Source organism: Aquarana catesbeiana, linkage group LG06 (assembly GCF_042186555.1).
Source record: "Aquarana catesbeiana isolate 2022-GZ linkage group LG06, ASM4218655v1, whole genome shotgun sequence".
In the NCBI taxonomy this organism is placed as follows: Eukaryota; Metazoa; Chordata; class Amphibia; order Anura; family Ranidae; genus Aquarana; species Aquarana catesbeiana.
In genome coordinates, this window is record NC_133329.1 from 29,088,190 (window position 1) to 29,098,185 (window position 9,996).

At 41.4% G+C, this 9,996-nt stretch overlaps 1 protein-coding gene across 1 annotated transcript in view; it reads left to right on the forward strand.

The window, feature by feature from the left end:
• The window catches only part of LOC141147923 (uncharacterized), a 32,842-nt gene extending 23,573 nt beyond the window's left edge, over nt 1-9,269 (forward strand). The window contains exons 7-11 of the mRNA XM_073635081.1: nt 113-401; nt 3,093-3,281; nt 3,538-3,587; nt 3,677-3,956; nt 7,783-9,269. Coding sequence (XP_073491182.1) covers nt 113-401; nt 3,093-3,281; nt 3,538-3,587; nt 3,677-3,956; nt 7,783-8,060 — 1,086 coding nt within the window. The 3' untranslated portion in view covers nt 8,061-9,269. The remainder of the gene's footprint in view (nt 1-112; nt 402-3,092; nt 3,282-3,537; nt 3,588-3,676; nt 3,957-7,782) is intronic.
• The last annotated feature ends 727 nt before the right edge of the window (nt 9,270-9,996 follow it).

A 9,996-nucleotide genomic window follows, 5' to 3' on the forward strand; every position in this document is an offset into this window, starting at 1 on the left:
TTTTCCACTGTGCTGACTCATGCCTGGGGTTTACATAATAATTATTACAAGATGCTATGTAATTACTTTACATCTTTTATTAAGAAAACTGGTTTACTTGTTGTTTGCTTAGACCAATTCTCAGAAGACACCAACATCTGCAAGATCCGTCATCGGTGTCTTCACTGTGTCAGAAGAGGGTAATATCAGTTGGCTAAGGAGATTGCTGTCATCAGACATCTTTGGACAAAGAGAAGTCACCTATCATAAAATGCCATCATATGATAATGTGGGACTTCAAGAAGGAAAACTTCAATGTGTAGTAGCAATCCTATATCACACTATGAAGACTGGACCAGCTCACACTCCACAGGGGGAATTTCTGTATCACAAAGTAACAGATCAGCTGGTACAAAAACTAGGTAAGAGTCTTCCTAACTGAAACATTGTATTGGCATTCTTAAATGTGTCAACAGTTATAATACTTTTACTTTATATTATTTGTATAGATATATATAAATCAATGCATCTTCATTATCAGGCCCTACATTTATGACCAGAAAAATTATTGATAATTTGTTCTAAAAGAGTAAATGGCAGGGCATAAACTGTTCCTATAAATGTTAGGAAAACCTTAGATAGGCCTCATATCCACTTGTGGCTGGGGGATGGTAACAAAGACCACAGTTCATTGAAGAAGGACAAATTCAATGTGTAGCAGCAATCCTATATCACACTATGAAGAATGGATCCACTGTCACTCCACAGGGGGAATTTCTGTACCGCAGAGTAACAGAACAGCTGGTACATACATTAAGTAAAAGTCTTTCTGATGAAAATATTATATCTACTTTTTTAAAAATGTCAAAAGTTATAATACTTCTACTTTGTATTATAGGTATAGATAGGTACAAAGTAACACTTAATTTTCAGTACTTAAAGTGTTACTAAACCCACAATGGTAAAATCAGTCTGTATATGCAGTAAAGCATGTTTGTTATACTCACTATGAAACCTAATGCCGTGTACACACAACCAGACTTTTCGGCATCAAATGTCCGACGGAACAATTCGATCGTGTGTGGGCTTCATCGGACCTTTTCTGTCTAAAAATCTGATGGACCTTAGAAATAGAACAAGTTTCAAATATTTCCGACGGACTCGATTCCTATAGAAAAATCCATTCGTCTGTATGCTAGTCCGATGGACCAAAAATCACGCAAGGGCAGCTATTGGCTACTGGCTATGAACTTCCTTAATCTAGTTCGGTCATACGTCATCACGTTCGAAAGGATCAAACTTTGGTGTGATCGTGTGTAGGCAAGTCAGTTTCGTCAGAACTTCGTCGGAACTCCGTCGAAATGTCCTTTGGAGTTCAGTCCGACAAAAAGTCAGTTCGTGTGTACGCGGCATAAGGGTTTATTCCTCCGCATTGTGTGAAAAGGCTGTTTGATCCTCAGTTCTCTAATCCTCCCCATTTTCTTCAGTCCCCAATCCATCTCCTGATAGAGCAGAGCCTTGGGGGCACTCTACACATGCCTAATTGGTGTGTATTGCTAGAGAGTTTTTGAGGGAGGTGGTGGAAAACTTTTGACTCAGCGAAATAGGGGTGCAATGCCAGACTCCTGCAGACAAACCTTGCAGGTTTTAGCCCGTACCTTCATGGGCTGACTGTTTACAAGATGCAGGGCTTCACCAGCGACATTGCAGTCCATTCAAAACTACAAGCCATAGAGCAATGGTTGATGATAGTTGTAGTTCATGCTTTCACAGGAAACTGTGAATGAATGACTCGCCCATGTGGGCAGAGCCCCGCACAGCCACATCCTTTTCAAACAGTGACAGTGGGTGCTGGGAGAAGCTCCCCAGCTCCCTGTAACAGAGAGGGGGGAGAGGGAGAGCCTGTAGCTGCTGGAACATTTTCCATGTTCCACCCTAAATACTGGTGGAACATGATGATTTTTGTTAAAGTGAAAATAAACTTCATGGGTGGTGAGGAGGTGAGCTTTTGCCCATCTTCAACTCCATCATCTCTGCTGCTTATTTTTCTGAGTTCCGTGGCAATCCTGTTTGGCCATTGGGTGGCCACTGATAATGTATCTCCTGCACACACACAGGAGTTACATTGTTCCTGGCACCTGGAATGAGACAAAAAAGGTGCAGTGCAGGACACTTGTGCCACACACTGTATACAGATCATAACAAATTACTAGGGTAAATAGGAAGACATTTTTTTTTTTTATAGAAGTGACTTGGAGATGTTTCTTCTGCTAAAAATCTCTACCACCTATCATTTTTTTTTATATTTACAGTTTAATTCTGCTTTCAAACTTACTTGAATGGTTGCATTGTTATGCCCCGTACACACGGTCGGATTTTCAGACGGAAAATGTGTGATAGGACCTTGTTCTCGGAAATTCCGGCCGTGTGTAGGCTCCATCACACATTTTCCATCGGATTTTCCGACACACAAAGTTTGAGAGCAGGATATAAAATTTTCCGACAACAAAATCCGTTGTCGGAAATTCCGATCGTGTGTACACAAATCCGATGCACAAAATGCCACGCATGCTCAGAATAAATAAAGAGATGAAAGCTATTGGCCACTGCCCCGTTTATAGTCCCAACGTACATGTTTTACGTCACCGCGTTCAGAATGATCGGATTTTCCGACAACTTTGTGTGACCGTGTGTATGCAAGACAAGTTTGAGCCAACATCCGTCGGAAAAAATCCTAGGATTTTGTTGTCGGAATGTCCGAACAAAGTCCGACCGTGTGTACGGGGCATTAGTGTACAGAACCACCCTAGCAAGGTAGTTTCCTGCTCATGTGATTGGATCATTGCTGTTCTCAGCAGTTTTTCATTTAAAAGCTGAGGCTGATTATGTGACTATAACAGGAAGCTCCTCCCATTTAGCGCACGGGATGCAGGAATTGGCTGCAGGTGGTAGTAATTCTGTGGGATCTACACGGCACGTTAGCGGAGTGAGGTTTACTAACATATTCGTTGGCATGTACCAATAGATGTCACTGATCAGAGGAAGACTGTTCCTCAACGATCCTTTGATGAAATCTGCACATTATTAGTTATTGATCTCTTCCTTGTACACAGGAAAGGACAACGTGATTGTGCTGATTGATGATCTGCAAAGTGTTGCAGATAGAAAATGGGTGATGTGGATTAAGTCCAAGATCGAAAAATTGGCTGGTGATCTCCTCTACATAACTCAAGAAGAAAAATACAGCCAAGAGCGACTGGTTCAAGGACTAAAGAGCCTAAAGCTCTTCCGCCAACCTCCAGGTAATTTTCCTCAACTCTCTTTACCCATAGCTATAGGAATAAACTGGTTTATTTTATCATTGTGGAGTTTAGAGTCAGAAGTTGACTATTACGTTCTGGGAAATAATGTCAGCGGAGATGAAAACAGGAGAGCCAAAGCTAAAGAATTCTGTTTAAAATTAGTGGTTTTGGTTTATATAAGTTAACCGTTGATGTAGAATATTATATAAGAATTGTATTGTGGTCAGAACTATGAATGTATTTCTATATTTTCCAGAATATCGTACAAGAACAGACCCCGTTCAACATAAATTGGGAAAATTAAATGTGAGTAAATGAACAGCAATACCTCAGTGTACTAACATTCTACATTTTGTTGTTTTGTATTTTATAAATTTATATTTTCTTCTTCTCAGACAAAATCAGCTCCAGCTAGTTCTGTCATTGGCATCTTCTCCCGTTCAGAAAAGTCCAAGTGTAACTGGTTGGAGAGACTGCTGTCATCTAAAGAGTTTGGAAACCACCAAGTCATATTTCATCAGATTTCTCCTAGCAACTTGAAGGAATTTCAATCGATGGTATCACTTTGTAAATTTGGGATCTTGTATCACTGCATTGATCGGGGGTACAAATATCTCACAGATCATGAGAATTCTCTGTATGACGAAGAGCTGCTATACTTGTCGACTAGAATTGGTAAGAATCCAGGTTAAGATGTAATTACCCTATGGTTCAATAACACTCGCTTATTTTCTTAGTAAGAAGGAAGGGTCTACTGCAAGATAAGTCTGCTCCCAATGTATTGATTGCTATATATACTGTATGTTTCCTAGCAGGAAGATAATTTAGAGTTAGGGCTTCACATGTACAGTGCCTTGAAAAAGTATTCATACCCCTTGAAATTTTCCCCATTTTGTCATGTTACAACCAAAAACTTAAATGTATTTAATTGGGATTGTATGTGAAGTGAAAGGAAAATGATAAATGGTTTTCAAAATGTTTACAAATAAATATGTGAAAAGTGTGGCGTGCATTTGTATTCAGCCCCCTTTACTCTGATACCCCTAACTAAAATCTAGGAGAACCAATTGCCTTCAGAAGTCACCTAATTAGTAAATATAGTCCACCTGTGTGTAATTTAATCTCAGTATAAATACAGCTGTTCTGTAAAGCCCTCAGAGGTTTGATAGAGAACCTTAGAGAACAAACAGCATCATGAAGGCCAAGGAACACACCAGACAGGTCAGGGATAAAACTGTGGAGAAGTATAAAGCAGGGTTAGGGTATAAAATACTATTCCAAGCTTTGAACATCTCATAGAGCACTGTTCAATCCATCACCCGAAAATGGAAAGAGTATGGCACAACTGCAAACCTACCAGGACATGGCCGGTTTGCCACCTAAACTGACAGGCCGGGTACGGAGAGCATTAATCAGAGAAGAGCCAAGAGGTCCATGGTAACTCTGGAGGAGCTGCAGAGATCCACAGCTCAGGTGGGAGAATCTGTCCACAGGACAACTATTAGTCGTGCTCTCCACAAATCTGCCCTTTATGGAAGAGTGGCAAGAAGAAAGACATTGTTAAAAGAAAGCCATAAGAAGTCTTGTTTGCAGTTGGCGAGAAGCCATGTGGGGGACACAGCAAACATGTGGAAGAAAGTGCTCTGGTCAGATGAGACCAAAATTTAACTTTTTGGCTTAAAAGCAAAACGCTATGTGTGACAGAAAACTAAAACTGCACATCACCCTGAACATACCATCCCCACCGTGAAAGATGGTGGTGGCAGCATCATGTGGTGGGGATGCTTTTCTTCAGCAGGGTCAGGGAAGCTGAAGTTGATGGGAAGATGGATGGAGCCAAATACAGGTCAATCTTAGAAGAAAACCTTTTAGAGTCTGCAAAAGACTTGAGACTGGGGCGGAGGTTCACCTTCCAGCAGGACAACAACCCTAAACATACAGCCAGAGCTACAATGGAATGGTTTAGATCAAAGCATTTTCATGGATTAGAATAGCCCAGTCACAGCCCCGACCTAAATTCAATTGAGAATCTGTGGCAAGACTTGAAAATTGCTGTTCACAGACGCTCTCCATTAGGGATGAGCTTCGAGTTCGAGTCAAACTCATGTTCGGCATCGAAAGTGAACAATTTGGGGTGTTCGCGGCAAATTCGAATGCCGCGGAACACCCTTTAAAAGTCTATGGGAGAAATCAAAAGTGGTAATTTTAAAGGCTTATATGCTATATTCTTCTTCTTCTTCTGGTTCTTCTGGCTCTTCTGGTTCTTCCTCCGGTGTTCTCGTCCAGCATCTCCTCCGCAGCGTTTTCAATCTTCTTCTCCTCAGGCCGCTCTGCACCCATTGCATGGGGGGAGGCTCCCGCTCTTTTCTTCATCTTCTTCTCTTCTTCATCTTCTTCTCTTCTTCTCTTCTTCATCTTCTTCTCTTCTTCTCTTCTTCATCTTCTTCTCTGGGCCGCTGGCATGGTGGGAGGCTCCCGCTGTGTGACGCATCTCTTCTTCTGACGGTTCTTAAATAACGCACGGGACATGACGGGACTTCCCTGTGGCATTCCCCGTGATGTCACAGGGAAGTCCCGTCAAGTCACCGTGCGTCAGAGGGGGGCAGGGTCACTGGGTGGCCCCGCCCCCCCGTTATTTAAGAACTGTCAGAAGAGGAGACGCGTCACACAGCGGGAGCCTCCCACCATGCCAGCATGGATGCGGAGCGGCCCGGAGAAGAAGATGAAGAAGAGAAGAAGATGAAGAAGAGAAGACGATGAAGAGAAGAGCGGGAGAAGAAGATAGAAGACGCCGCGGAGGAGATGCTGGACGAGAACACCAGAGGAAGAACCAGAAGAGCCAGAAGAACCAGAAGAAGAAGAAGATGAAGGAAGATAGAAGAAAGAAGAAGCATTTAAATAAAGGAATTGTCAAAACTGTCTCTTGTCATTTTTAACATTTTTGACAGTTTTTTAGTGAAATGGTACCATTTCACACAGGAGGGGGGCCGGGATCTGGGGGTCCCCTTGTTAAAGCCCCCCGCCTGCAGACCCCCACAACCACCGGCCAGGGTTGTGGGGATGAGGCCCTTGTCCTCATCAACATGGGGACAAGGTGTTTTGGGGGGCTACCCCAAAGCACCCTCCAAATGTTGAGGGCATGTGGCCTGGTACGGTTCAGGAGGGGGGGGCGCTCTCTCACCCCCCCTAATTTCCTGCAGCCTGCCAGGTTGCGTGCTCGGATAAGGGTCTGGTATGGATTTTTGGGGGGACCCCACGCCGTTTTTTTTTTTTTATTTTGGCGCGGGGTTCCCCTTAAAATCCATACCAGACCTGAAGGGTCTGGTATGAAATTTAGGGGGACCCCCATGTCATTTTTTTTTAATTTTGGCTGCGGTTCCCCTTAATATCCATACCAGACTGAAGGGCCTGGTATGGAATTTAGGGGGACCCCACGTCATTTTTTTTTTTAATTATGGTTCGGGGTTCCCCTGTGGGGAATTCCTATGCCGTTTTTATCAATGAACTTTTATGTGTATTGTCGGACCGGCAATGCAATAGCCGCGAGTAGTTTTAAATGACTTTTTTCTTTGAAATGTCATTTTGCTGTCAGACTGTTCTAAACATGGGAAACATGCGCCCCTTTACAAGCATACTATAGACACCCCCCAGGTACAAAATTTAAAGGGATATTACACTTTTATTGTTTGACTTTAAGCATTATTAAAATCACTGCTCCTGAAAAAAATGGACGTTTTTAAAACTTTTTTTGCATTGATCCATGTCCCCTGGGGCAGGACCCAGGTCCCCAAACACTTTTTATGACAATAACTTGCATATAAGCCTTTAAAATTAGCACTTTTGATTATTCATGTTCGTGTCCCATAGACTTTAACGGTGTTCGCGTGTTCGAATGAACTTTTTTCCTGTTCGCAAGTTCTGGTGCGAACCGAACAGGGGGGTGTTCGGCTCATCCCTGCTCTTCATCCAATCCCCAATATCTCATTACTGCTACTGCTGTTTTGCAAAGAATAATGGGCAAAAATGTCCCTCTCTAGATGTGCAAAGCTGGTAGAGACATCCCCAAAAAGACTTGCAGATGTAATTGCAGAGAAAGGAGGTTCTACAAAGTATTGACGCCATGCAAATGCCCCCCACACTTTTCACATATTTATTTGTAAAAAATTTTGAAAACCATTTATCATTTTCCTTCCACTTCACAATTATGTGCCACTTTGTGTTGGTCTATCACATAAAATCCCAATAAAATACATTTACCTTTTTTGACTGTAACATGACAACATTTGGAAAATTTCAAGAGGTATAAATACCTTTTCAAGGCACTGTATTAGCTAGGTAATCAATAACCCCTTTTTGTCTTCTAATACTTTAGAAAAATGTAATTAGGTTTTCTGTGCTGACTTTATTTAGAGACCATGATTCTACATTGACAGGATTAATTGAATTTATAAACCTTCCAATTATTTCCTGAGACTAATGTCAGCACTTGTGATTGTTACAGGTAAAAGTAGAGTGATTGTGGTGATGGATGAAGTGGGCAACAGCGATAAGGAGGCAAAATCCTGGACTCTGGAGTATCAGCCCAGTCTGGGGATGTTGGCCAGAGATGTTCTACTCTTCACTAAATCAGAAAATATACTTCACCAGAAGCGCAACAGAAGTATGCATGTAGATAAGAGACTGACCACAGTTTACGAGAAACTTAACACACTTAAGGAAATTCTAAAGGAAGGAATGACTTCTACTTCATTTTCAAATTCAAAAGAAGATTTTGTGTAACTCCACCTCAGTATTAATTATAATATCAAGTTGGTTGTTTTTAATAATTTCTCTGCTGATATCACTCTATGTGGCAGCAGGCTTTTGGTTTGGAGAACGTGAGCTCCTTGGACAGCTACCATCACCCCAGGAGACAAATGCGTTCATACACAGTCCAGATGTCTGTGCCAGCAACCCAATGGGATTAGTTACACCTCTTTCAAGAGACAGTAGAGCTGAAAAATAAGTCTACAGCCTTGTAAAAAACTTTTTTTCGTGGAACTTACCTAGTATTACTTTTCTCAAGGAACAATTTGTCTTTTGCTCAATATTCTTAAAAATGTATCTCAGCCCAAAGTCAGTTCTTTCAGTAGGTTTCATGTCATGCCTCACTAAATACAGGTTGAGCAAACCATTTTTGTGTATCTGTTGCAAAGTTTCTTACCTGGAGATTCTGCCAGTAGCAGCATTTCTTATTGCTGGCTGACAACACTGAGCCACTGCCTCATAATTAGCAGCAGTGTTGTCAGGCTGACCTGTGCATTCCTCCAATTGGTTGTTGGGCTGCGTGTCTGAAAGACCTGATAGGCAGTCCAACAGCCAACTGAAGGAGCTTGCAGGGTATGCCAGCAATGTTTAAATAGTCCATAGATATCCAATAAAATCTAGAAGACATCTCCCCAACATGTGCACACTGACAACTAGCAGCTTCTCCAGTGTTTTAAGTCTAATGAATAAATTAACCTTCCTTGTTATATAATGGGCTTAACATATGATAAACACGACTGACCGAATAAAATACACAAAAGAGTCAATTTATCTTGGTCTACTTTTCTTTCTAATAGAAAAGACTATGAAGCTACCCCTGCTTGTAGGAGAGGATAGCAGTCTATGGGCACATTGATGCCATCATATTTAGAAGTCTAACTATGGGTATTTAGTTTAACAGATGCCTGTTAACTAGCGATGGGGTAATGAGATATTGGGGATTTTGAGTTGTACTATTTCAATTTTCTCAGCACATTGCAACACATTGGGGTTTTTGTTTTTTTTCATGCCTTTGTCCAGCCTGGGTGGTAATAGGGAAACAAAATTCCAGCCTACATACCCTTATGATTTTTCTTTAGTTTCAACTAACTTTATTGACACCGTTGCATTTCCACTCTTACATCATTATTCCCAACAGACATGGTTCCTCCACTGACACATTTTGCCCTCAAGGGCTTAATCAAAGAAGTTTGGGTGGCAAAAGAAGTCATGATTTAATAAAGTTACTGTATGTGGAAGTGTTGGCCTTAGGGAGAGAAGAGAAAAACGGTTGTTTGCATTATAGTATTTAGGGGGATGTTACATAGTTACATAGTATATAGGTTGAAAAAAGACACAAATCCATCCAGTTCAACCAAAAAAAAAAAATACAATCCCATATACACAATCCTATACCCATAGTTGATCCAGAGGAAGGCGAAAAACCCCAGCAAAGCATTCTCCAATTTGCTACAGTAGGGGAAAAAATTCCATCCTGATCCCCCAAAAGGCAATCAGATTTTCTCTGGATTAACTTTACCTATAAATGTTAGTACCCAGTTATATTATGTGCATTTAGGAAAGAATACAGGCCTTTTTTAAAGCAATCTACCGAGCTGGCCAGAACCACCTTTGAAGGGAGCCTATTCCACATTTTTACAGCTCTTACTGTGAAGAAACCTTTCTGTATTTGGAGATGAAATCTTTTTTCCTCTAGACGTAAAGAGTGCCCCCGTGTCCTCTGTGTTGACTGTAAAGTGAATAACTCAACACCAAGTTTACTATATGGACCACTTATGTAATTGTACATGGTGATCATATCCTCCCTTAATCTCCTCTTCTCAAGAGAGAATAAAGTCAGTTCCTCTAATCTTTCCTCATAGCTGAGCTCCTCCATGCCTCTTATCAGTTTGGTTGCCCTTCTCTGCAC